This window comes from Carassius gibelio, chromosome B25, assembly GCF_023724105.1.
Source record: "Carassius gibelio isolate Cgi1373 ecotype wild population from Czech Republic chromosome B25, carGib1.2-hapl.c, whole genome shotgun sequence".
Lineage (NCBI taxonomy): Eukaryota > Metazoa > Chordata > Actinopteri > Cypriniformes > Cyprinidae > Carassius > Carassius gibelio.
The window spans coordinates 14,338,723-14,366,075 of record NC_068420.1 but is presented as its reverse complement, the minus strand read 5'-3'; the positions used below and the strand labels follow the sequence as shown (position 1 = coordinate 14,366,075).

At 35.8% G+C, this 27,353-nt stretch overlaps 1 protein-coding gene across 7 annotated transcripts in view; it reads left to right on the top strand.

The window, feature by feature from the left end:
• Positions 1 to 27,353, top strand: part of cadps2 (Ca++-dependent secretion activator 2) — a 122,803-nt gene that overhangs the window by 90,444 nt on the left and 5,006 nt on the right. The window contains exons 14-27 of one of the 7 annotated variants that reach the window (XM_052597782.1): positions 4,561 to 4,662; positions 6,199 to 6,262; positions 6,371 to 6,494; positions 7,672 to 7,772; positions 11,894 to 12,050; positions 14,006 to 14,147; positions 15,763 to 15,867; positions 17,598 to 17,627; positions 19,832 to 19,987; positions 20,071 to 20,218; positions 21,984 to 21,998; positions 23,697 to 23,771; positions 23,996 to 24,079; positions 24,199 to 24,231. In XM_052597782.1, the coding sequence (XP_052453742.1) occupies positions 4,561 to 4,662; positions 6,199 to 6,262; positions 6,371 to 6,494; positions 7,672 to 7,772; positions 11,894 to 12,050; positions 14,006 to 14,147; positions 15,763 to 15,867; positions 17,598 to 17,627; positions 19,832 to 19,987; positions 20,071 to 20,218; positions 21,984 to 21,998; positions 23,697 to 23,771; positions 23,996 to 24,079; positions 24,199 to 24,231 (1,336 nt within the window). The remainder of the gene's footprint in view (positions 1 to 4,560; positions 4,663 to 6,198; positions 6,263 to 6,370; positions 6,495 to 7,671; positions 7,773 to 11,893; positions 12,051 to 14,005; positions 14,148 to 15,762; positions 15,868 to 17,597; positions 17,628 to 19,831; positions 19,988 to 20,070; positions 20,219 to 21,983; positions 21,999 to 23,696; positions 23,772 to 23,995; positions 24,080 to 24,198; positions 24,232 to 27,353) is intronic. The other 6 variants (XM_052597785.1, XM_052597784.1, XM_052597783.1 and 3 more) reach the window with 6 other exon arrangements.

Below are 27,353 nucleotides of genomic sequence, written 5' to 3'. Positions count from 1 at the left end.
AGCAAGTACGCGAGAGGAAGCCGACAGGTGAGGCTTCATGTGTGAGATGAAGTGGCCAGGACGGACTGACAGCGAGTGACAGGAATCACAATCTAACCTCTTTCTCACCTGTCAGTCTCTCGCCTGTCCATCATGCTCGGCTGCTCCGTGTATTCACCGGTCTGCACACTCACTTACTCACTGTAAACATGACATACATCCTTTGGATTGTCACTTCTGTCTCATCCGAGAGGTCTTGATATGATCGGATACACACCAACCCCATCTGTCATAGAGGGTGGAGCGCGTCGTTTCCCTTGTAGACGCACAGCTCTGTACCTCACAACCATCTTCCTGGACTGTTCAGCACGGCCAGACTTTCCCGAGACTCCGTCAGTGTTTAACCCTCGTTGACTGGCCCATGTTTCACACTCGCTTCATCAGACACAAACAATAAGTCGGACCCCCAACAGGCCGCCACACTGCACCCGTTCCCAAAGGGCCAGCACTGCGTGAGGTGGAGGAAACCACACTTTGCAAGATTGTTCTGTACATTTGAGTTACTGCTGTTGGGCTGGTTGGGATTGTGTACTTACTGTCTGACTCTTTTTGCATTGTGTTTATGGTTTTGCAGACACATTCATACCAAAACACCTTATCATTAGCATTGTGAATAACAAGCACAACTAAATTTTTTGTTTTGTTTTTATGTAATGTTTTGTTTTTAAGGAATTATGCTATTTGCCCGTCTAAAAGCTAGGTAGTTGCTTACTGGCCAAACTCTTTAATTTAGTTTAGTTTAGTCATTTTAAAGTATCTTTTTAAGGTTTTATTTATTATGTATTATGTTTTTTTTATTTATTATTATTTACTTTCAAGTATTTGTTATTGTTTATTTTTAAGTATATAATTATAAATTTATTTTTGCAAAAAAAATTAAGTTAATTATTATATTTCATTATAGTTTTTATATCATGCAAAAATACTTTTTGTTTATAAAGAATATGCATTTACTTTTGCAATATAACAATATAACTTATAAACAATATTATAAAATAGTATAATAGATTTTAAGTTTACTATTTATTTTGCATTTTAAATTTTATGTTTTAAAATATATAAAATAATTTACTATATCAAAAATATATTTAAAAAATACTTTGATTATTTCATGTTTGTTTTAATGGTTCTATTTTATATATGTCATAATATAACAATTATTTGTCGTGGTGGTGATGGTAGTAGTAGTATAATAATATATGCTGGTATAATAATATACTACAACAACCAATAATTTTTTTTTTTTTATTATTATTATTATTGTTTATAATTTGACAATTTGAAATATAATATTACAATGATATTATGGTGATATATACATATATATATATTCTGTACTATTTTCTTTTAAGAATAGCTGAAAACGATATAGGTATAAATATAGGCATTTCCTTTCATCTGCCAATTGTTGTGAATTGACAGAATCAGCAGAATTTACAACCAAATGTAGCCGAAAATGTAAAGTGTTTTGTTTTTAAAGGCAAGAAACCACATGCACATGATCAACAAATGTAACATACAGCGATGTTCAATCATCTGGCCCCAAACTCACTCACACTGGCCCCTTGCCAACAGGTCGTCCTTACTGTAAATCCTAGAATAGTGATAGCAAAAGTCATGCCTTCCTTAGCAAACACCATTAATAATGTAGTGTTTATTGAATGTGTTTCGAGTTTTGAAGGATTCGTTTAGCATTAGTCAAGTCAATGGGGGGATGTGTGAATTGTGGGAGACTTAATTACGGACTAAAGTCGTAAGGCTTTGCTAGTGGTAGTTTTGCTGATGTACTGGGAAACACAAACGAGGCTAGACTCGACGCTGTAGATTCTCCCTCATGCTAACAGTTCAATTCCCAGGCCTCTTGTTAGAAGCAGTTAAACTAAGAGGCCTTCCTTCAGAACTAATGAGCCTACACAGAACCACAGACAAAGACACCGAGATTAAAGGGTCGATGTCGAGTTTATACACTCCTTCACCTTTACCATAATGCAGAAAGGAGATTTTTTCTTTTCATTTGCAGGCTCTGAACTCTCTCTCTCTCCCGCTCGCTCATACATACACGTCTTCTGCCGCTCCTCACACCCCCTCTTTGTGTTCTCTCTCAGGATTAGCTGGCTCTTGTCAAAAAGAAAAGGCGGATTTTATTTAATGGAGAGAGGGATTTGAAGAACAGGCAGGTTTACAAGTTGCCTTTACCTCTGCGTGTATGGAAAGCTCTCTCTACAGCGCTAAGCTGTGTCATTCAGAAAGTGTGCAGGGTTTGGATAGCGAGGCACAATGGCTTCTAACTAAACTGCCCATTGTCGACGGTTAAAAACGAACTTTAGAATGAATACTTTAGCTCTTAAAGTGCAATTGTGCAAAGCTTAGTGCTTGAACATATGCTGGCTACGTTTGATTGTTGTACTGTAGTTATATGGTAATGAGAGAAGCTGTAGTTTAAATCTGTGGCCATTTTATTTTGTAGATAGATAGAAAGATTTACTGTTAACTGGTAATATACATTTTTACCAGAGATTAGACATTATTATTATAATTTTTAGTTGTCCCATAGACTGCCAAGTAGGGATGTGCCGGTATCAAATTTTCCTGTTGCGGTTAATTGATAATGCTTTTATAATGATATACGGTATTATCACGGTATTGGAATTTTGTTTTTAAAAAGTGGTCATAATACAGTTTAACAGGTTAAATAACTTTTTCTTATAACAAAAATAACTTAACATTTAAAACAATAAAGCAAAACAGAAAAACATATAAAAGTTAAATGTTTTACACATTAAAATGCAAAAGAACTATAAAAACCAATAGGTATCACTTTACAATAAGACCTCATTAGTTGACCTTAGGTAATGCATTAACATTCAAGGCAAGGCAAGGCAAGTTTATTTATATAATACATTTCGTACAAAATGGTAATTCAAAGTGCTTTACATAAAAGTAAAAAAAAAAGTAATGAAGAAAAATAATCACAAAAATAAAACAAGAAATGAAAATGATTTAAAAATTGACTTAAAATGAATTTAAGACAGTTTAAAAATAGAAAATGATTTTACATAAAATACAGTGCAATACATAAAATATAGTGTAATCAGTTCGGACATCGCATAGTAATCATTCAATAAATGCACAGCTAAACAAAGGAGCAATAGCTACATTTACTATAGAAGTTATTAATCTTTGTTAAAAAAAAGTTCATGTTAGCTCATTAAATAACACAGTTGCAACTTTACATTTTAACAATGTGTTATTAAATATTGGAATACCTAAGATTAATGAATGTTCAGAAGTTTATGTTAGTTTATGTTAACTAATGAAGCCATAATGTAAAGTGTGAATGAACAATAAAAGATCAAAACACTTTCAAAAAATATCTAGGGCATTTGTAGTGGATGAATGAAAAAATGAATGTTTGAGGATAAATAGCCTATTAAGTCTAAATATTTCAGTAGTTGGCTCTGTAATTAACACCATAGGGAATACACAAATCTGAATGGTTATTTAAGATTATTTAAATATGTTTTAGAAAGGAACAGCTGCTTTATTTACAGGGTTTACAGGGTAAGGGCTGCATTTGGCGCCATTTGCTGTCAGAGAGTGAATGTGCTTTCATTCAGCCCGTCTCTCACGTGTTCCTCCATGTGCTTCTCATGTGCTTGTTCACATCAGAGCGCACGAGCTCTTTCAAGCAGCATACAGCGATGTTGTGCATTTTAAGCAGCTGATGGGAATACTATTCTTAAAATGCATTACAAATTCTCAATAATTTGTAATGTATATTTATTCACGGTATTTAGAAGTGCCCACGATAACAATATCGTGCATATTAATCACAGCAATATATCAAATGTGAAGTCTACTGCCAAGTAAATAACAGTGTCAAGGTCCAGAAAAGGTATGAAAAGTTGTCGTCAGAATACTCCATCTGCCATCAGACGTGCAATATGGGTTATATGAAGCGGCGGGAATTTTTTTTGAAAGCGAAGAAAGCAAAAATAACTTTTTTCAGTAAATCCTTTGTCAACGGTCTCCTCTGTATTTCTTCATATCAGCGTGCTGCGTATGCTCTTCTGAGCATATTTAATAGTATTTTTAATTTAATAAAAGTAACATCATAATATGAATAGGCCTAATGAAAATAAGAATGTAACAGGCCTATGTTAATTGGAAATTCCAAATACTTTCAATGTTGCCAAACATTAATGTTTTTGACAATATCTCTGGCTATCGCTGATACAAAATTATTGTCTTTCAACGCACCCCAACAAGAGGGGGTTATCTGGACACCCATTATATATATATATATACTGTATGTTATGTGTGTGTGTTTTTATATATATAATTGAATGTGAGTCAAAGCATTGTTCAGTTCTGCGGAAATATTGTGAAACTTGACAGTTATCTTTGAGAAATCTCTTGATTATGAGGTTGAAGCACAGGATTCAAGGGCAGCTGGAATTAGTGAACAGGTGTTGTAAAGAATTAAGAAGAACATTGAATGTTTGCGTGTTTTTTTGGCAGGCCGGACGGCATGGGCACAGTGACAGAACAGGAGAAGGAGGAGTTTGAGGAGATCAGGAGCAGACTGCTGACTTTACTGGAGAAGCAGATCACACATTTCAGGTAGAACAAACTCCCACGTCCACTTCTGTGCTGAAATAGAGGCATAGCAATGGAAAAATCACTGAACAAATATTAAAAATAGCTAACTATATAATCAAGTCAAGGCGCATTCTAGAGTTTTATACAATATATATGATTTCAAAGCTGCTTCTTGACATTGTCATTATCCAGCCCAGTTCAGTTCAGCTTCTCATCCAATAGTGTTCTTGCAGCCAGTTTGATAATATTAATGAATATTAAAGGAATAGATACATATACAGATGAGTTTGTTTCTTGATGTGAACAGATGTGGAGAAATGTCGCATTAACACTTGCTCACTAATGGAGTGAATGGGTGCCGTCAGAACAAGAGTCCAAGCTGCTGATAAAAACTGCATCACCCACCACTCCAGTCCATCAGTTAATATATTGTGCAGTGAAATAATATTGCTTTCTCCAGTGAAAAAGTGTTTTGTCTCAATCAGGAGAGAAGCATGCACAGATGAACCGCCGTTTACAAGCCAAAACATTTCCAAACAAAAATGCCGGTGGATTTTGATGTGAGACGACAGAAGCAGATGACTTTTATCACTGAAGGAAGCATTATTATAGATTATGGACTATTATTTTGGCCAGAATCTATTGTTGAAAGTCTGAAAAGCTTAACGATAGATTGGTTTCTTACAAACACGCAGCTTTTCACGTCACAAGATGTTAATTGATGGACTGGAGTGGTGTGGATTATTGTGATGTTTTTATCAGCTGTTTGGACTCATTCTGACGGCACCCATTCACTACAGAGGATCCATTGGTGAGCAAGAGATGTAAAGCTAAAGTTCTCAAAATCTGTTACGATGAACAAACAAACACTTTGTATTAAACCATCAATCTTGTAATTACAATGTAATAACAATGTAATACCTGGTTCCTGTAGCCAAATCAGTTGATAACCCCTGTATAACATCTCAGTGTACCGTTTACTCATTTAACACACCCCCTCCTCACGGGTCCTCATGGGTTTTGAAGCGTACTGTAGCGCACTGGAAGCACTAGTAAAGAGGGTTTTAGTCTTTGGGTGCAGCGACACTGAATAACCAGCTAAAACCACTCAAACAAAAGCTACGAACAACATCTTGGATTATGCAAATGGACAAGGCTGGCGTGGGGCATGCTGGGGATTAAGCGTGGTGTCCAGCCCAAGCTGATTAGAGCTTGTTGAGTCACTTGGTAAGTGTGCCTCTTGCCCCGTACACACGAAAAAAACCCGCTGAGGGCCGTTCAGGGAGGATTTCACACCTGTGGTGTGAGGCCTCCATGAGAAGCACTTCCCTTTGGCCTTCATTCATCCCGCCTGGCATTGTCCGTGCGCACGCTGACACCTGTCCCTCCTCGACAGGCTTTGGAAAACATCTCTATTTAAGAGATGCAATCATTGTCCCATGATAGCTGAGAAACAGCAGTCTGTGTCTGACTCCTTCAGTTTGTGCTCCGTTTTCTTTCTCTTTAAGCCGTCAGTTAATTACCACTCGAGTGTTACCTTTGTCTTGTTGCCTGTAGGTACTGTTTCCCCTTCGGGAGACCGGAGGGGGCTCTTAAAGCCACGCTCTCTCTTCTGGAACGGGTGAGTGTCGGTCAATTAACTGTGCATGCTTTGCATCTTATATCAGTGTCTTGTGTGTGGAAGCTTGTGATAAGAAACTTAAAGCTTAATGAGTAAGTCATTTTGTAGGTTCTGATGAAAGACATCTCCACGCCGGTCCCACCTGAGGAGATGTGTAAGATAGTTCAGAAGTGCCTGGAAAAAGCTGCGCTCATCAATTACTCCCAGCTGACTGAATACGCCAAGATCGAAGGTTTCTCACTGAATACTTTTCAGGGCTTAACAGTAAGGTGTTTTTTGTTTTGCTGGCGCTGTCAGATTTGAAAATCCAGAACACCTTCCAGCATTGTCAGACGCTCCAGCACAAAAACATACACTAATGTTCAAAAGAAATCAATGCTTTTATACAGCAAGGATTCAAGAAATATACTAAAAGTGAAAACAAAAAATATTTACCATAATGTTACAAAAAAAAAGCAGTTATTTTGATCTTTATATTCATCAAAGAATATAATACTTTTTTTCCTCAAGTTTGACTCAATTTTTTTATGAAAATTTGTGTATTATAAGAAATATTTAAAATATTATTTCAAATATTTTTGACATTTATTCCACATGGAATAAATTACATTTTAAAATATATTACAATACAATATTACAATTATATAAAAAATAATATATATATATATTAGTGCAGTCAAATGATTAATCGTGATTAATCCTATACAGAATAAAAGTTTTTGTTTGCATAATATGCGTTTGTTCTGTGTATATTTATTATGAATATATAAAGAGACACACATACCATATTTAAAATGTTTGTTTATATTCATAAATTTTTATTATAAATATATGTATTTAATATATAAACATAACATATTTTTCTGAAATATATACATGCGTGTATTCATATATACATAATAAATATAAACAGCATACATGCATGTACTTTGTAAACAAAAACGAAAAACATTTATTATAGATACAATTAATCGTGATTAATCATTTGACAGCACTAACCATTTTGTGCAAAAAATGTGAAAATGAGCGATAATAGCGAATAGTGAATTATACAGTTAATATAATACAGGGATCTCAGCAACTCAGAGAGAGCAGTTAATACATAAACATTAACATAGCAAGACATATTGCCAAGAATATGACAAACAAACTTCATGAAGTGTACGTGCCGTCTCAAAATGTGAAGTTTAGTCAACTTGAAATCTGCAGTTGTCTTAACCCGACAGCACGTTGAATCCAGGGACGTTTTGAACGTAAACTTAAAATTGTGATCGTTTTTTTCTTTAAGAGTAGCTGACAGAGTCCTTATTGTTGAGCCTTTTGATACATTGCTTTATGATCTCAAGCTATAAACATGTTTGGAGTGGTTGACAACAAGTGTGACCGTTGTGATGTGTGTATTTGAGCAGACAGCAGTCAGGCGTCTCCAGAGAAAAGGCTGGAGGACATGATCAGACTAGGAGAGCTGTGTATGGAAGTGTTACAGCAGAACGACGAGCATCACTCGGAGGTAAAACCCACAGCACATCTCTTCATAAAGACGTCTTGTCTCAGTCCAAACTAGTTCCTGCTGAGAAAGCCTTCAGTTAGTCTCTGTATCAGTGCTTTTTCTTCCTTGTTTCTTATTTTCAATATCCAGCGCTTTATTCCGCACCAGCAGCACTGATCTTATGACGTCTCTTTACAACATATGTTCAAAGAAGCCTTCAGTCACGTAGACAGAGAATCAATCTTTGTTTATCATCAGGCCTTTTGGTGTTGCATGTTGCTCCAGAAGGTTTTGCATGATCATTTCAGAGCAGACTCGTGATCATTTACTGTCTCGCTGTCCATTTTCCTTGCCGCGTTGCCATAACAGCTGTTAGCGAGTGACAGCTTACCCGTCCAATGCCAGCTCATAGTAGCGGTGCAGGAAAACAACGCCCACGGCCCATCTGCACACAACACTCTCACATCAACATTCAAAACATACAAGATCGGAGGAAACCCATCAGTCCTAGGTGTTCAGGCTTCACTGACAGAGATGTGATTTTTTTGCTAAATAAAAATGTGAATGTAGACATCTGCTCGCCGGCTATTTTTAGTCCCCAAGCTTCCAACAGCTGTCACAGAAAACAGATACAATGATGCCAAAACGCTTGTGCCTAACAAGACAAGGACACATCAAGGTGTGTGTGTGTGGTGCGCTCACATCTACATTAGTGAGATTATGTTCACTTGCAATTTGTACAGGGAAAGCAAGGAGTGAAACATTGTCTGGTACAGTGTGTACTGCGTTTTCAGTGTCCGAATGCATACTGTATGTTAAATGGATAGAAGACGACAAAATGTTTCTCTACCTGATATTTCTCTCTCTTTCTCTCTTTGTAAATGCATTAGGGAAGAGAGGTAAGAATCTTATATTTTGCTCTTGTGTTGTGTTGTGCTGTCTCTAGCAAGAAATACACTGTTTTTGTTTCTTTATCCTAAAATTTATATATTTTTTAATTCAATTATTCAGCAAGGATGCATTAAATTAAGTAAAGACATTCACAATGTTAAAAAAAAAAATTTTTAACCCCAAACTTTTGAAAAGTAGTATGGGTTTGTGTGTGCATGTGAAATTTGTTTGTTTTGTTGCTGTTGTTTTTTTTTTCTCAGAAATTCAGTTATTTTATAGTTAAATAGAATACATATATATAGAATAGATAAAACGTGTAATGTTTATATTAATAGGTTATGCATTAATGCATTTTTTATTTTTCGTATAAATATTTAATTATTTTATATTTTCAAAATAATTTATATTAATGTGACGCAATGTTTATATTTAATATAAATAATACTCATTTGTATAAAAATGCACACACAAAAAATCACATGCAATCCAGGCTGAGATTGTAAGGAAATCCTTTATATGAAGATGGTTTGGTGGTGTATTATGCTAATTATTAACTGCGGATTTTATAACATGAGTAAGAACAAATATATATAAAGTTTGTGTGAGAACCTTTCTGCAAATATAAGTTTGAACTTATATTACACAATTATTACTGAATGTCTGTCTTTTTTTATTTTTTTATTGTATCTTCATGAAAGGACTTCTTAAGGTAACCGTGTCAATAACAAAATTAGCGAAGTAAAACAGAAAAGCTGAAATGTGCGTAAAAAATATGCAAGTCTAGTTATTAAAAATATTTGTTTCTGATAAAGCAGTGAACGAATCGTTTTTCTGTATGTCAGCTCAACGCTATACAAAACCTGTCTCTGAAAGCCCTGAAGACAAGCTCCCTCAAGGCCAGCGACTGTAAAACGTCAAGTCAGACAAGAGTGACGATCACACACACACACACACATGAATATCCGTACACAATAGCACCCTTCAATAAGTCAGCATTCTCCTCTCCACCGTATTATTCTTCTCTTTGACTGATTGAACTTTTATCCCCATTGCTCGACTCCAATCGCTTTGGATTGAAAGTTCTTGGCTCGTGCGCCGATACAGGATACAGACAACATGGACAGGCTTTCTTTGACGCTCTCAATTAAGTTCGCTGCAGCCGTCCCCAGGAATCAGCCTGTGGAAGAATGCAAAGAGAGAAATGCATTGATAGACTTGGATCTTTTCAGAAGGGCCTTCAATGCACACACTGGCAGACAATTAAGAGCTCGACATAATGTAGGAGGACGCTGCAGAATTTTTCCCTTTTCTCAGGAGAATTCAGCAGGATTTATGGGCTCTGGTCTGCTGCAGTCCACAATAAAAGACACGTGGATGGCTAATTGTGCTTTTTTTTAACGTAACCTAGCAGTAGCAGTATTTGGCTACTTTCTAATATGGGGCTCTTTTCCAGATGTGGAACGGTTTATTCCTGATGTGCATGCGATTGTTACTTTCCACATCTAAATACGTTGGATGTTTATTTATGTAAAAGAGGTTGAAATTGACAGTCAAACTACACTGGGGGGGGGGGGAATGGCGTTTGTGAAACACTGATTTAAAGCAAATCGTAAACACATTTTAGAAATATACTACTTTTAGTACTAGCACAACTTTCCTCCAGAAGCTTTATGATTAGTTTTTTTTCATGTAGCACAAATAATGCTTGATGAGATCAAAGTGTAATAATTAAAGTTAGAGGTTTGAACAACTATGAACATAACATGGTGTTTAGAGGGAACACTTTACAAAACCAAGCAAGCATGCAGGCACTGAAGCAACCCTCCGTTCTCTCTGTGTTTATCTCCATCTTTTTGTGCTTCTTTTCAAGGTCTCATCGTTGTATGCGTTATCTTTGTTGTCAGTATCAAAGTGTTATGTACCATGCTTAGCTCTCAGTGTTGTCTCTCTGTTGTTATACTTTGCCGTTTGGCATTATTGTTTCTGACTGTGTGTTTGCACTTGTATAGAATATGTAGCATATTTCTAGTATTTTACATGTTAATGGGTGATTCTGTTCTTATTGGGGGAAACTTTATGTCCCTTAAAAATGCATTTATAAAAACATTTCAGTTTTTATAGATAGATAGATAGATAGATAGATAGATAGATAGATAGATAGATAGATAGATAGATAGATAGTTCTCTTCTTTTCACTTAAAAATACATTAAAAGTGAGAGCTTAAATATATTTTTAATTAATTGTGTTTGTGTATAATTTGATTGTCCCCAATAGAACATTTTAATTGAGAAACTTTTTTTATAGAAAGTTAATTGATAGCTGTCTCTCATGTTGTTTTCACAAGTCAAAGACTTCCTAGGTTTGTGTGAAAATCTGAAAAAAATCAAATAATCATAATAATTAATAATTTTAAAAAAGGACTTATCAAGGCAAGGATCAGATCTTTGTTCCAGGGAGGATTATCATAATTTACTAAAACTATAACCATTAAAAAAATGTGACTTTGAAATAAACATTGAAACAACATAAACTGTAATAAAATAAATAAATTACAAAATAAACAATTCTTTTTTTCAGCTAGTTGCCAAGGTAGCATTTCTCATTTTCATTTAATTTAACACAAAGTACTAAAATAACTCAAACTAATTAATAAATATCAATAAATCAAAGAAAAATGTTTACGTTCAATGAAAATTACAAAATGTTAATTACAAAAAATGACTGAAACCTCATCTAAAATTTCTGTCACCATTTCCACAGAAATATTCAACAGCGCAATAGTTTTCAACACTGATAATAATAATAAATGTTTCTTGAGCACCAAATCAGCTTATTAGATTGGTTTCTGAAGGATCATGTGACATTTTCTGACAACAGAATGTATGAAAATAAAATCAATACAAATTACTAACTATAATAATAAAACTATAACAGCATACCAATGAGAATCAAATAACCTGATAAGCGCTGAACAGACAAAACAAGTCAAAAGTGTCCCTAACTGAAGAGTCGCCCTAAAAAAAAACACAAGGTTCCAAAAGGGGGAACCAAAACTGAAGGTTTCAAAGAACCTTTCGGTAAACCATTCTTTTTTCTTAGTGTGCAGAACATTTTAATAGTCTAAAGAGCCATTTTTCACTGTAAAGAACCTTTTGTGGAATGAGAAAGTTCCATGGAGGGTAAAGGTTCTTTATGGAAGCATCGGTGCCAATAAAGAACTTTTTAAGTAGTGTATGTCTGTTTTTGGCAGGCCTTCTCCTGGTGGCCAGAGGTGATGGGGGAGCACGCCGAGACCTTCCTGTCTCTGTACACCGTGGACATGGACGCAGCGTTGGCCGTCCAGCCGCAGGACTCCTGGGACAGTTTCCCCCTCTTTCAGCTGCTCAACAACTTCCTCCGAACTGACCGTGTGTAGTGTTTACCTTCCTTTCTCATTCCTTCTCCCGTCTGTCCAAAGTTCTGCTCGCATGTTCTCACCTTTAAGCGCACTAATTAGCACCAGTATCGCTCTGGAAAACAATACTTGTTAGGTGAGCAGGTTAACATGCTGTGCTCCGTTATCATCAACATGCTAATTAGATATACAGTGTGAATGCATAGTGACACTGGAGGGTAAATTATCTCCATGTCAACTGAATTCTGGACGTTTTTGCGAATCCCAGAGTGCCCGACATATCCTAAGTAAAAGTATCTCTCTTAATCAACAAGAAATTTCTCATGAAACAGTTTTGAGTACTTCACAACATGAAGTTAATTGTAAGAGGAGCTTTTGGTCTATTGAAAGAACAGCATCTAGAGCCAAGTTGAAGTTATAAAGATTGTTTTTCATGACTGGGACATTTGCGGCGGTGATACAGAGACTTGCTTTACTGTTTCGTTCAAACAGTAGTTGATTTGGAATAGATACAGTCGGGTATCTAGAGAGCATGACAATGGAAATGGCAGCCTCTAATAACACAGACAGTTGGCAAAAAGATATAGGGAACTCCCACACTCTTTCATATATGAACTTACTTGTAGAAGATCCAGTCGTACTGCTTTCCTCTGCCCTGTTCTCACTAAATCAGTCTCTTTTATTCTTAAAGGTAGAATTATAATGTGTGAAGCCTGTTGGCGAACATATTGAAAATTTCAGTGGAACTAGTGGCAGATTTAAGGGAATAATTCACCCAGAAATCAATATTTTGTCATTTACTCAACTATCAACCACTCTACTGTTTGATTTAATTAATACATTTATTCAGCAATGATTGCGTTAAATTCTGAAATGATTAAAAGTGACATAAATTTATGTCACAAAGTAAATGCTGTTCTTTTGGACTGTTCTTTTTGAAAATCACAGAAATCTTAAATGGCTCAGTTGTTTAAAAAGAAATGTTTCTACAGTGTCATTATCAGGAGAATGTTTAATAATTGTTCATGAAGTACATGACTGAAAAATTTGACAAGTTAAATATGCTCATTGAGCAATATAAAAAGGAATTACATTTTCTACAAACATTTTAGAACAAATTCAAATTGTCTAAATAATATGGTATTATTTGGGACAATTAAAATAGTTGCACAAAAATTGTAATGCTACTTTGAAACGTAACTTTTCTTGACAATTCCATCATTTAGAGTATATTCTGTACATCTTAATTTGGCTCTGAATGAATCAGATGTTATGCCTTAGAGCAACCAAATGAGAGTCGTAGGCAGCAGAGGACACCGTAGCATATTACAAATTAAATCTCTAATCTTCCTGATTTCGGACAAGGATTAGTTTCATTTCATTTGTGCGTGCTTTTTACAGTTTTGAGTGCGTGCACATGACTAAAAAATTTGTTGTGACATTGACACTAAATGCTCAAATGATTATTAAATGGTTGGGAAATGAGCTCAAACACCCACGAGAGGAAAAAGGCTAGTGTTAATGATGAAGAACAGAGAGATGGGAATTACACTTAATGATGCCTGAGGAGACATGAATCTCTCTCTCTTTCTCTCGCTCTCTGTCAGATGTGCTTTATGTGATGATTGAGGTGGATCAGACACATGGGTATTTGTCATATTTAACAAATAGTGGACATTACCCTTCCCCAAAAAGCAAAACGTGGTAGGGAGAACCAGGCCTCTGGTTACCCTGGTATCAAAGACACACATCAAGATAAGATTGTTTTACAAGATTGAGTTTATATTGAGTTTTCACTTTAAAAAACAGACCAATGTACTATTGTAGTGCACAGTCCCTCTAGATAAAACCATTCTAGATATATTTCCACTGTAGAGTAGCATTGCTCACAGTATTTGATAATATACAGTAAGTTGCACATCGGTCAACATTGTTGCAAAGCCTTCATTCATCCCTCATGTTTTCCAGCTCACCTGTGCAATGGGACGTTCCATAAGCACCTCCAGGACCTGTACATCCCTCTGGTGGTGCGCTACATTGACCTGATGGAGTCGTCGATAGCTCAGTCCATTCATCGAGGTTTTGAGCAGGAGACGTGGCAGTCTGTGAAGTAAGAGCCAAGCCATTAGTGTCCAGTGTGATTTTATGCATGTATGTTTTCTTATTGATTCTCTTTGCATTTAGGCGAATACAGTGCCGTGTTTGTTTGGCCGTGTTGGACTATTTCTAGCAAACCTATCAACTTGTTCATGTTTCAGAGATGATTGGAGAGAGGTTAAAGAATAGAGCCTCAAAGATTGTCCTCATCCTTTTCCATTAATGCTTTGTACTTTTCTGATTTACTTTACAGTTTCTTGTTTGTTCTCACTATATTTAATTTGATGGGACTGAACACAAGGCTGTCAGGTTCAGATGTGAAGTCGGTTGTATACACGAGGCATGATCATACGCTTGACCAAACAATTTCATGTGAATGCAAAACTAAAGAAAACATTGGCGGTGAAAATTAGATCTTACATAAGACCATACGCTCATGTTCTGATGAGAATGACTTTACTGTTTTTACTGAGTCCCAATGAACCCTGTGTTGTACATGTCAAAATAGCAAAAATCATAAAGAATAATTTCCCTTTAAGTTCCTCTGTCATAATCAAAACACTTCTTCTTATTCTTTATAATAATTATAATAATAGCAGTTACCTATTTATTATTATTATTATTAAGAATAATTATATATATATATATATATATATATATATATATATATATATATATATATATAAAAATTATAATATTAGTTATAATATTCAGTAAATAAATAAACTGAAATGGAAACTATTATTATTACAGTTTTTACATTTAATAATCAAATACTAATTTAAGTAAATAATAATTAAATTATTATTATTATTAATACAACTTTTATTAATATTTATATTTGAATAATAATAGTAATTTCTAATCAAAATAATTAAATATGTATTTATTAATGATTATTTTTATTAGTAGTTGTAAATTATAATTAAAATATAAAATATTTATTATTAATTACATATGTAATTAAATAATAATTAACACTAATAATATTAATAAGAGTTGTTGTTGTTGTTAATTACTATATATTATTTATTATTCCTGAAGCTTTAGCTCTATTATAATCATTTGTAAGCAATTAATATAATTGTTATCTATAATAATTTGCCTTACATTTCCTCTGATATAATAAACTTAGTATTTTGCCTATTGTTGTTATTAATTATTATATATAATTTGTTGTTTTTGAAGCGTTAACTCTTTTATAATAATTTGTAAGCACTTAAAATAATAAAAAATCAAATAAAAAATCATTATAATAATAATAGTTGTTGTTATTATAATTATTATTATTATTATTATATATATATATTTATTTCAGCTTTAACTGTACTTTTCTTTACCACAAAGTAGACTTTTCACAAAATGTTACTGTTATCCATTCTAGATATATTTTTACACATTGAAAAAAAAAAAGGGTATTTTATATCTGGGGTCTCTATATCGGGTGAATTCGGAACTGAACATGATGGTTAAAACAATATGGCATTGAACAGACTGTTATCTCTCATTAAACATGCCTGTGCATTTCATGACTCTCAGTAAGCTTCTGATGCGCCTTTATCTGATGAACTCTTATGGTCGGCCTCCTCTCAGGGCTTTCTGCTCTTTTACTCTCTGATCTCTGGCAGGACTATCACCAACAATCTGCCCAGGGTACCCAACCTGCCTCTTAACCTCCCTCAGATGCCCAGCTTCTCAGCCCCTTCCTGGATGGGGCCGCTGTGTGACAGCAAGTGTGTATGGGCCAGCTGGGTGTCATCACTGTTTACTGCTCTTGACATATGCTTATTATAGCCACAAAGCAAGTGCGAAGCGAGTCTTCAGGCCTTAAAACCATTCAAATATATTTAAATCACGGGAAAGAGATTGTGACATATGCATTTGTAATGTGGTAAATATGTAAAATTAAGTTTTTTTCTAGTTGTTGGTTTGATGAAGGTCAGTTATTGCTATAATAAGCATTTGCATGGTAAATGCAGTACATAATTTTTTTTTTAGCACTATGAATTAGACTTCCAATATTAGTACCCATAAAGTGCATCCTAGATTGCATGACTGTGTGAGTGTTATGATTTGTTTTGTCTGTCGGCTTGGGATGGGAATCAAGAAGCAGTTTTTTTTCCTGAACTGGTTCCATTATTTAAAACAATACTTATTCTTGTCAAAAATGTCTGCAAATGTGGATCAAATAAAGGGCTGCAGTGATTGTATTTTTGTAGGCCAACCCATAAGTTAGCATCACCCTGGTACCCTAGCCAAAACAATAATAATAGATTTTTCCTTTGGTTTTTGTGTTACTGCAGAAAATAAGTGACCAACAAAGATGAATGATTCTTACACATCTTAATCATCATGATACTCTTCACAACTTTTACATTTTTGAAGCCTAAATACAGTTGCCAGATTTAAAAAGCTAAACGCAGGTGCTAATTTATACAATAAAATACAGTTATAAACTTTTGTTTGTGATTCCTACCAGTTCTTTTTAATGAATTGCCTAAAAAGTAATGTTAAGTTTAAACCAAGTGTGCGATGTGTATGAATCAATCTACCGACTCACTTGAATCTTGACTTATTGAATCACTTGCGGTTGTTAAGAGAACCACATGACAGAATTACTACTTGTTTTACCTAATTTCTACTCTAGCTTTTTTTGTTGTATTAAGTGCTTAAAATGTTACTTGAATATCAAAAATAATGTTATTATTAATTATATGGCTAAGACCATTTACAAGATATTGGGCTATCATAAGGAATCATTCATGAGCCCAATCATCACCCCGATTCCCATCACTGTTGCCATCAGTGTAAAGATCCGTGCTGGGGGGGGGGGGGGGCTGTTATTGATTACAAATTACATGTTGAAAACTGTAGTCAGTAATATAATCAAGATTACTCTTACTCATGATTACTAATGCATTCTGATTACTTTTAGATTACTTTTGGATTACTTTTGGCAACTTGGTTATAGATGTAAAATGGATTATTGTTATAAAAAAAAGAGAAATATGACCATTACCAACATTAGAAAGCATGCCAATTTGTTGTTAAATTACTAAAATGTGAACTTTTAATCTCGGGGACTTCAAGAAAATACTTTAGGTCCAAAAGTTTGGGATTCGCTGCATCACATTAATAAAAATGTCAAACGAGAAAAAGAATTAGGGAGAATCAATAAATTATTAATCATTTGTAATCATGTAATCCATAAAAAAAGTAACTGTAATCTAATCTCCAATCGTGATATAATCTAATTACAAGTAGGGTAATGTAATCAGTTACTACCCAGCACTGGTACAGATCCTGTTTGTGATGTGACTGCTTGAAAACATTGGTGTTGTGCTGTTCATTTTTGTGCGTTTTGTGCAATAGTGTCTTGGTAACTTGGTAAGCTGTTGTGTTGTGTGGCTTTTTGTGTGATTTCATCGGCTAAATTTAACACAGTTATGCATTTGGTTTACAGTGGACAAGGAATGAATTTGCCAGATATTTTGTGAGTACCAGTGATATCATCAGGTTTTGTTTGCTGTCTGTAAGGTGTTGTGTTTTAGGAGGACAAACCACAAAATCACAGAAACCTCTGTATGAGATGATTCACATGGGCAGCCGAGTCTCCATAAACACGCGGAGCGCCCCGGTATCATCGGCTCAATCTGCGAGCGCTTAAACCTGCTGTGAGCATGTAACGATAAACGTCAACACTATTTTCTCTCAACCATCTGGGGTTATCAGGGTAATACTGTAGTATAGTAAACTCGTACTCTTTTATCCTGGCCAAGATGTAAACTGCTTCGCTCTACAGGAGAACTTCCGACAGCTACATGAGCCTAAATCATGTCGGAAAGTTAAATTACATCCGTCTCAGTTAGCCTAAAGAGTGTGAACTGCAAAAGCACACCAGCTTCCAGGCCTGAAACAGTGTCTGTAGTGGGTGTCTGTGGTTAGCTGCTCGTTAGATTCGGCGAGAACTTTGTGTTCTCCCCCGGGGGCGTCTGTTCGTCAGGCGAGAAACTCGTCCATTTGTTCTCCCTGCCTCTTTCCTCCAGGCGGAGGCGCGGACCCCCGAGGGGGCCCTTACGGACTGTACCGCCGCTAATTAATCGAGTGGGAGTTTGTGCTCGCCCCTTTTAATTGCACAGCGGACTTTGCCAAACAATTTATTTTCCCGGACCGCCACTTGTGAAGGTAACAATCTTAACAAATCTTAACTGAAAGTGGAACGAGTGGCCTTTTTTACGCGCCGCTGTGTCGACTGCGGTTGAAATGGATGTGATGCTCCATCTGTCTCAATTGGGACTGGAGATCTCTTGAGCCCGAGTCGCACACAACACCGGTGGAAAAGACTGTTGATCTCATCTTCCTGCACTGCAGTCAGCTGACTTTTATAGTAACCCTTTCGCTTGATTAGTCGTTTGAAAATGGAAGGTGTTCTCACATTTGAGTCCTTGGCCTCTGAACCCTTTAAGTGCATTGCATTCATTTATCAGATTTCTGTATGCAAGTAAGAAATATGTGTAGGGGTTACAGTAATGTGAGAAGTGCTATAATGACATGCGAGATCATTTCACCATTAAAGCAAATGAAAAAGAACGGATTTATCTCTGCATTGATACTATATTCCTAATATATTAATTGTAATATATTAGTATTTCTGATATAATACTGAAATATAGAATATATTCAATTTAAAAAAAAATTATTATTTAAAAAAATAAGTAATATAATATTAGAATACAATATTAATGTTCATATTATATAATTATAATAATGTTATACATAAAGAATATGTCATATTAATAGTTTAATTAAAAGGCCAATATTAATATATTAGACTAATTAATAATTATCACATAAAAAATAATAATTAAATATTTCAGTATGATAGAATATAATGCTATAATATAAAATATATAAAATGTATTATGAATGTCATTTAAAATCTGTATTAATAAATGTATAATACAATATATAATTGTTATTATATTATATAATATTATTATTAGAATATAATATTGTTATAATATAATAATTATAAAATTTTATACTATTATAATAATAAATCTTAAGATTAATGTTCCAGGCCAGCTATAATTCTTTACACTGTTTTTCTGACTTTTATATATTTATATTTAGCACTTTTGTTTCAATATAGGTTTCAATATATATTTTTATCATTAGATAGATTAACATTTAATTTTAGTATCATGGTTATGTGCTTTTAATATATTGTTTAATTAATATTTTAACTTATATTTAGCATTTTTATTAATAATTAATAATCAATAATATTTTTTATTTTGATTAATTTTGATTAATTTGCATATTTTCATTTCATTTCCAAAGCAAAATTTTCGCAATGAATTTTTTGATGATTTTTTACACTAGTTGCAGTCACATACGAGAACACAAGCATTATGTGAAACAATGCATTAAATCATTAGTTCATGGGAATTCAAATAGTTAAAAAATGCCACAAAATTCTGATAATTTCATATGTTCATGGACATCAAGGACTGGTCTGTTTTGCATGACAATGTCTGTTTACTTACTCTTGGCATTCATACCTTGATTTTACATGGTTCATTTTTTCATCTGTCCATTTTAGTCTTGTAATGTATATTGCTGTGAAAAGAAATGGACATTTCTGGCTTTACGATCAAGCTTGAGCTAACGTGTCACTGTTTCGGTCTTCCTCAGTAATGGCTCGGCCACATCAGAAGATCTGTTCTGGAAGCTGGATGCTCTCCAGATGTTTGTGATGGACCTGCACTGGCCAGAGCCGGAGTTCGCCAAACATCTGGAGCAGAGGCTCAAACTGATGGCTAGTGATATGATGGAGGCCTGTGTCAAAAGGTCAGCTATTTTCTGACTAATAATGGCATTCCTTTTAAAGACAGGGGCTTCATGTAACCAATTTCTCCATCTCTGATTTCTAGGACCAAAGCTGCCTTTGACGCTAAAATGCAAAAGTCTTGCAGGTCGACTGATTTCCGCGTCCCCTTGTCTGTGTGCACAATGTTCAATGTTCTCATGGATGCCAAGAAGCAGTGCTCCAAGCTCTGTGTTCTTGACCAAGGCCAGGAGGTACGTCACAATCCTTTCAGGGTCTCTCTGAACGGAAAAGTTCATTTTCATCTTAGAAGATGTTTTCTATGGGACTTCAGGTGTTCATAAAATCATCCCATCTCTGTTCAGTTGACAGTTGGGAGGAGAAAACAAGATTAGGACTATTGGATTGCGTGACTCTAATCGGTCATTTGAATAGCTGTCAAACTGGCAAAGATCCATTTATCAGTTTCTCCTTTTATACTGCAAACTTGCTTTTGAGTTGAACTAGCGCAGGTGTTATCGGTTGGTGTGAAGTGTTTTGTGCTTCCTTTCAGTGGGCGATATTATTACCTCCTCTTCTTCTGCCTTGAGATAAGTCTCGACCAGAAAGTCCTTATGCTCCAGAGGCCTTGAACAAACCACAGCCAAACTCGACACCCAGAGCTGCCATTTTAATTTCAAACAAGCCAAATCATTATACTGGCTTCTCATTTTCATGACAACCACGAATCCACTTAATCTAGATATCTAATTTCCTGTTTTTGTGTGAACATTTCACATAGAGGTTCATTAAAGAGTAGTTTCTTTCATTAAAAAAATAGTAATTTACCCCAGCTTAATGTGCAGAAACTACTTAAAGGCAGCCATTCAGTCACCACTAAAGTGAAATGACTTCAGTAAGATTGTACATCTTTCAAAACATTGTTCAAAACACAGCTTCTGACTGGAGAGCAAAAGATGTTCAGATTGTCCTTGAAAGCTTTAAATTGGATTATTATGATTCAGAGTAGAGTCACTTTACTGTGTTCACACTAGAGACAAAACCAAACTTGTTTTTGAATCCAAATGAAATGTCACAGGTCATTACGAGGTAAAAATATGAGAATTCAGACACCGTTATAGATATTGCATGTTTTATATGACATGACACTCACCACGTAATGAACAATGAAGAAAACAAAATAACATTTCGGATTCACTTAAACTGTGTTCACACTAGAGACAGATCAAATTGGTTTTTAAATCCGAATTAAATGTAGTAATTATAGATATTGGACATTTTATATTATTTTACATGCACCACGTAATGAACAATGAAGAAAACTAAATTACAGTTTGGATTCACTTAAGCTGTGTTCACACTAGAGACAGATCAAATTGGTTTTTAAATCCGAATTAAATGTAGTAATTATAGATATTGGAAATTTTATATTATTTTACATGCACCACGTAATGAACAATGAAGAAAACTAAATTTAATCCAAATTGGCCATTCACACTGAGACATGTAAGATCTGATTTTAATCTGATTTCAAACTTCATTTTCAAATTGCCAATGTGGTTTAGATTGTTTAATATCTATCTATCTATCTATCTATCTATCTATCTATCTATCTATCTATCTATCTATCTATCTATCTATCCAGGCTACAAATAATTTTTAATCTGAATAAAGTTTACATTTGTGTACTTTATACTTTACATTTGAGTGCAAGGTTTCAAATTTCGTTAAGTTCTTTTTTTTTTTTTTTTTTTTTCTTAAATGACTGTAAATCACATTTCATATTCTTACTTTAGAAATTAGCAAGTTTGTTAGATTTTGTGTTGTGTTTATTACCTAGTTTAATTTTAGCTAATTAATGATCAAAATTATACCTAAGATGAGTTTTATTTATCAGTTGCCTGTCCGTTAACCAGCTCAGAAATTAGTTTTCATTCAATATGTTTTTTTTTTCTTTTTGTTTGTTGTCTTTCTTTGACTCATCCCTGCATGTCCTGCACGTTATTGCATGAACCCAAGGTTGAGCAGCAGTGGGTAAGTGTCCCCTCTACCATCTCCTGTCCTTGTGCAATTAACTCTTAAAGGGATAGTTCAACTTAAAATGAAAATTCTGTCATCATTTACTCATGTTGTTCCAAAATTGTATGACTTTCTTTCTTCTGTGGAACACAAAAGAAGTTATTTTGAAGAATGTTGGGAATCAAATAACATTGGCTTCCATTGTATGGGACAAAAACTCACAAAAAAATTTTCAAAATATCAAAAATTAGTGGAATCTTTTGTAAACACACTAGTATAATTTGAATTTAAAAATGACTTCCTCAAATTTGACCACTGGCATATTTCTTTCTCCCCTTAATATTAATGCACATTTTGAAAGCTTCTGAAATAGAAGTAAACTATTTGTTTTTGTAGTTGAGATCTTGCTCTCTCTCTCTCTCTCTCTCTCTTCTGAATTGTGCAGTCTTGGTCGATATTACTCTTTTCCAGTCCTAACAAAAAAACAGGTGCTAACTTCACGAACACGCACAAAAAAAGAAGAATTTTCTTCAACAGTGACACTTAAAGAATGTGGCCTTGTGCGGCGAGATAGTCGCACGGCTGCGAGAAACGCCACTTACTTCTTAGTTTTGGGTTAAAAGGTATTTCTCAACGCTCAACTGATTTTCCTTCACACAGGATTGAATGTAATGGCCATTAGTGCGTGTCAGCGTATTTGTGAAAGACTTTCTTTAAAAACAAAGACAATATCATTTTTCCCTGAGTTTGCCTGCCGCTTTATCTAGAAATACAAGGTTACACTTTTATAAGCCGCCATCTCGCTGAAGTGACTCTGAAGTGGATGGCTACCAGATAAATGTTTTCAAAAGAAATTATTGTTCTTTTAGTTTTCACACATACGGCAAAGACCTCCCTATTTAATCGGCGCTAATGCAAAAAAGAGCCCTCGCCGTTTAGCCGTATATAAAGCAAACATGGAAGTGTTAATTGAGGTAAAAATCCTCAAGATTCTCCTATAATGCCATTTATGAAAAAACTGCCATTTTGCGTGCAGAAAAAAAAGAGGGAGAAATGAAAATTAGGGCTGCTGACAGTGACCTTTTAGCACCCTCAATTTGTCACCGATCTGCACGCATTGTTGATTGAAATTTTTAATTTGGGTGTCCTTTAGATTCGCCATGAATGGCCATTGTTGGCGGAGATGAACTCCTGCTTGCAGCACATGCAGCAAAGGCATCTATTCAGCGCGGCCAAATGGATGCGCTCTCTCTCTCTCTCTCTCTCTCTCTCTCTCTCTCTCTCTCACACACACACACACACCCGAGCCCTCGCGTTCTCCTTCTTCCTCTCCCTCTCGCCTTTTTTCCCCCCACAAAATAGGTGAATAAGACTTATCAGACATGAAATGGCGGATTAATTGAATGTAGTGTGAGCCTTTGCTCGCCGCAGCTGGACGGGTTCTTTAGAAAAACACAAGGCTGCCCTAATTGTGGCCCGCACAAAAAGTATCCTTCAAATTCCTTTGCCCTAAACGAGAGCAGGAATGCCATTCACGGGCATAATGGGCCTAATAGCTGCTTAACTCAGCCCTATCGCACGGGGAGGATTTTTCCCTCTGCTGAAATATGTCTTTGTGAGCCTGTTGTTCTTTTAGGATGCCTCGCGATTTGTGCCTTTCCCATCGCGCCTATTGTGTTTGTTGATGTTTCTCCTCCACTTCTTGTTCAACAGCAGCAGTACCACTCAAAAATCGATGTCCTGATCGATGAGGCCTTTAAGGAAATGATCTCCTCCTTGGTCTCAAAGGTACTCCCAACAGAAATGGTCTTGGCTTCTTTTGGAGCCGCCACATTTCACAACATTGAGATTTGGCTTTGCCCATTCTTTTCAGCTGGCTTTCACGCCTGGCCTTCATGGGAAACATTATATCCGTTGTATCATTTAATGTGACTTTGTCCAAAATTGTTAATTGTTGCTTGTGCTAAAGGCGTATGCGCCTGTCACGCAAACATGCTTCTTTGCTTTCACAGTTTGCAGCTGTTCTGGATGGGGTGTTGTCCAAACTCTCACGATACGACGAGGGAACATTCTTCTCCTCCATCCTGTCTTTCACAGTGAGTATTTTTTTACGTTCATCCCACCCACACACCCCTTTCCGGGATCTCATTTCATACTGAACATTTAATACGCCAGAGATATTTAGCAGGTACTTTTTTTTTTTTTTTTTTTAAAGGTAAAAGCTGCGGCCAAATATGTGGATGTTCCAGTAAGTGTCATTTTGGATGTATAAATGCGCATTATGCCGGGATGCCCTGTGTGGATATTTTTTTTGCATGCTGCTTTGCATTTGTGTGTGTGTTTTATTATTTACTTAGGGAAACAGATTCTCTATTCAGCTTTGCCAAGCGTTTCCATCTTGCTTTGTTTTTAATATTTAAAAAGGCTTAATGTGTATTATTTCATCATTACTTAACGCAATTATATGGTTTTTTTAATCATTTGCGGTTCATGGCCAAATGAAAGCAGGACTGGAGCGTCTATCAGAGTTGGCTGAGCAAGACTAATTAGCAACCCGATTGGCTTAAAATCAGTCTCACGATCTGCCACAGTGTTGACAATGGGCCGTCACAAGCAGAAAAAGATGCTAATGAATCACCAGGAACCAGGACTGTTCAGAGCGCAGACAGTGAGCAAGCAGAAAGAAACTAACACGGGGTGAGGGAAAGACTGAGTGGTCACATGACCTCCTGATTACAGAAGGGCTTTCTGAATAAAAACATGAACAACAACTCATTCCAGTTAGTTCTGTGACTAATATCAGAGTAGAGTTTGTGTTCATACATAGAGTATGCCACCAAACAAAAATTTGAAGTCAGTAAGGATGCATTTCTTTCTGCATTTCTTTAGCGTTCATTTGAAATATAATTTTTTTGTAACAATACAAATGTAACTTTTGTGCAATTTAATGCATCCTTTCTGAATGAAAGTGTTAATATCTTTCCAAACATCATACTGACATCACATGATAGTAGATAATGATATACAGTGGCTCTAAAAAGTATTTGAACACTTAAGTCACACTTAAAAATATAGAAATGTAATTTCATTAGATGATCATTAGATGATCAAGCTAAAATCTAAAAACGCATGTATAAGAAACCTTTTCTCAAAACTAGCTCTTTTTGTCTGTTTTAACAAAATTTAAATTTGCAGACATTTTTCTGTGCTGATTGTAGGGGGGAATCTGTGGAATGAAATTGAAACATTGTAAAATGTTCAACAGGGCTGTGAGAACTACACTTTTTTTGGCAGATGAAAGCATTATCAAATTAGCCAAAATATTTAATATACAAACACACAAGGGCCGGGGAATGTTTGGATTTCTACAGAATTGGAACACCCGTTATTAACAGTTCTTCTGTGGCATTTTGTGAAAGCAGAGTCCATGTGGGCATAAGTTTCATCAAAGAGTGATTTTAGTGGATGTGTGTAGTTTGCACAGGTGTTCGTCACATTAACTACCAACATGATCCACTAATACTTGTCCACCAAAAACTATTCAAATGGTTTTTTGACTATTTGAACAGTTTATCTGCTGTTTTACTTAAACTTAAAAATGTAAAACACTTACTTTACAAGTGCTATATTTTGCGCTAAATTATAATTGTTTTTAATGCATTTAATTTGACATTTGATCTAATGCAAAAAAGCATTAATACATATTTACAAGTGACTTACGTAAGTGTCTAAATACATTTTGTCTTGATTTTAAAGTTTGTTTTGTTTTTAAACTTAAACTACTTCAAAAGTGTGCTTGCGCTATGTTTCTTTAAATGTATACATATAATGCGATAACATGTTTATGTGTGACTTCAATTCGATTTATCTTAATTTTTGACGTAATTGTTTTGAACGATGCCTTAATGCGAAATATTTTGCGTAAACTACGCTTGTGCTATCCTTCTTTCAGATAACATTTCTCGCTGTGATATTTTGAATATATTGGTTTTTAGGCACAACTTGAGCGTCCAGATACTTTTTGGGGCCACTGTAAAAAGCACACCAACAAGATCAGAAAAGTCAGTCAGTTCCTACACATCCAGATTCCGTGGCTCCACCCGAGCTCTTGGCATTGGCTCCCCGAGGTGTGCAGCGGGCGAACACCCCATCTCCCCCTCAAATTATAACATCACCTCCACCTTGTGCTTTTATGCAGAAGAACGCTGCTCCATGTAAGCCTCTTTCAACGCTCCCGCTGAAGCCGGAGAGGGAGGGAAGAACATGGCTGTGGTGTGGCCTTTGGCACTGAACATTTCTGGGCTCTTGTCACGAAAGGTTAAGCTCCTCTGCTCCTTTGTGAAGGCTGCCATTCAAGCGCTGGGGCTTTCTGGCGAGACGCCCTCCCGATAGCGCTCTGTTAACACACTCGTTCACACATTCACACCCACGGCTCGAATCTGCACTCGCATTAGCGCTACCACAACAAAGTATTTACTAAAAACTTGCACAAACGCACTTCACACGCTCTCTGCTTCGACACCACACACACACACACACACACACACCTGCACCTGGACAGTGAATGAGGCAGTGGCAGGAAGCCAGGCTAGCAGCTCTGTGTAATTACTGCACATTTCGTCTCCCCTTCCCTTTCTCCTCTGTTTCCCATCCACGCAGCTTAACCAGTCATTAACCTGGCCTTAATCGCACCATCCCACACCTCTCCACTTATTCATTCACACACGGCCCACACCCAACCGTCGTGGCATTGTCTAGCCTGACGGATCGGGCCTGTCCCTCGGTCCTCCGGTTGGATTTCATACGAGAAGATCGGATTTTGGTTTGCTTATCGGTCCATCGCTGGCTTTGTCGTTCCTGTCAGAGAGATGGAAGGAAGGGCGTTGGGTTAAAAAGACCCCGTCTTGCTTCCACCCAAGTGCATTTTATGGAGTCGCAGGTGACTGCAATGATAAATCAGAGATATTAAATACTTGGTTCTGCACAGGAAGTGGCCATTTTCTTTCTTTCTTGATAACATAATCTATATTTGTGAAGACCTCTCCCTCAACACGAAATGAAGTCCCATTGAGATTGAGATCCCAGTCGTATTTGATCAACTGCTATTTGTCTGGATATCGGCCGACTGTAACTATGGTCAGGAGGTTGCTGGTCCAGTATTAGGAAATTGCTAACCTTAATATAACATAACTTGTTTCAGCAGGCATTTTTTTAGATAGATGCCTGTTAAATTGTGAGTAAGTTGTTGTTTGGAGAACCAGAGCTTCAGTGCCTTGGTACTGTCAATGACCAGCACACAAACTCACAGGAAGAGAGGCCTGACAAGAACAGGAGGTTGATGTTCGGGTGTCTCTTTGCTCTCTAATAAAA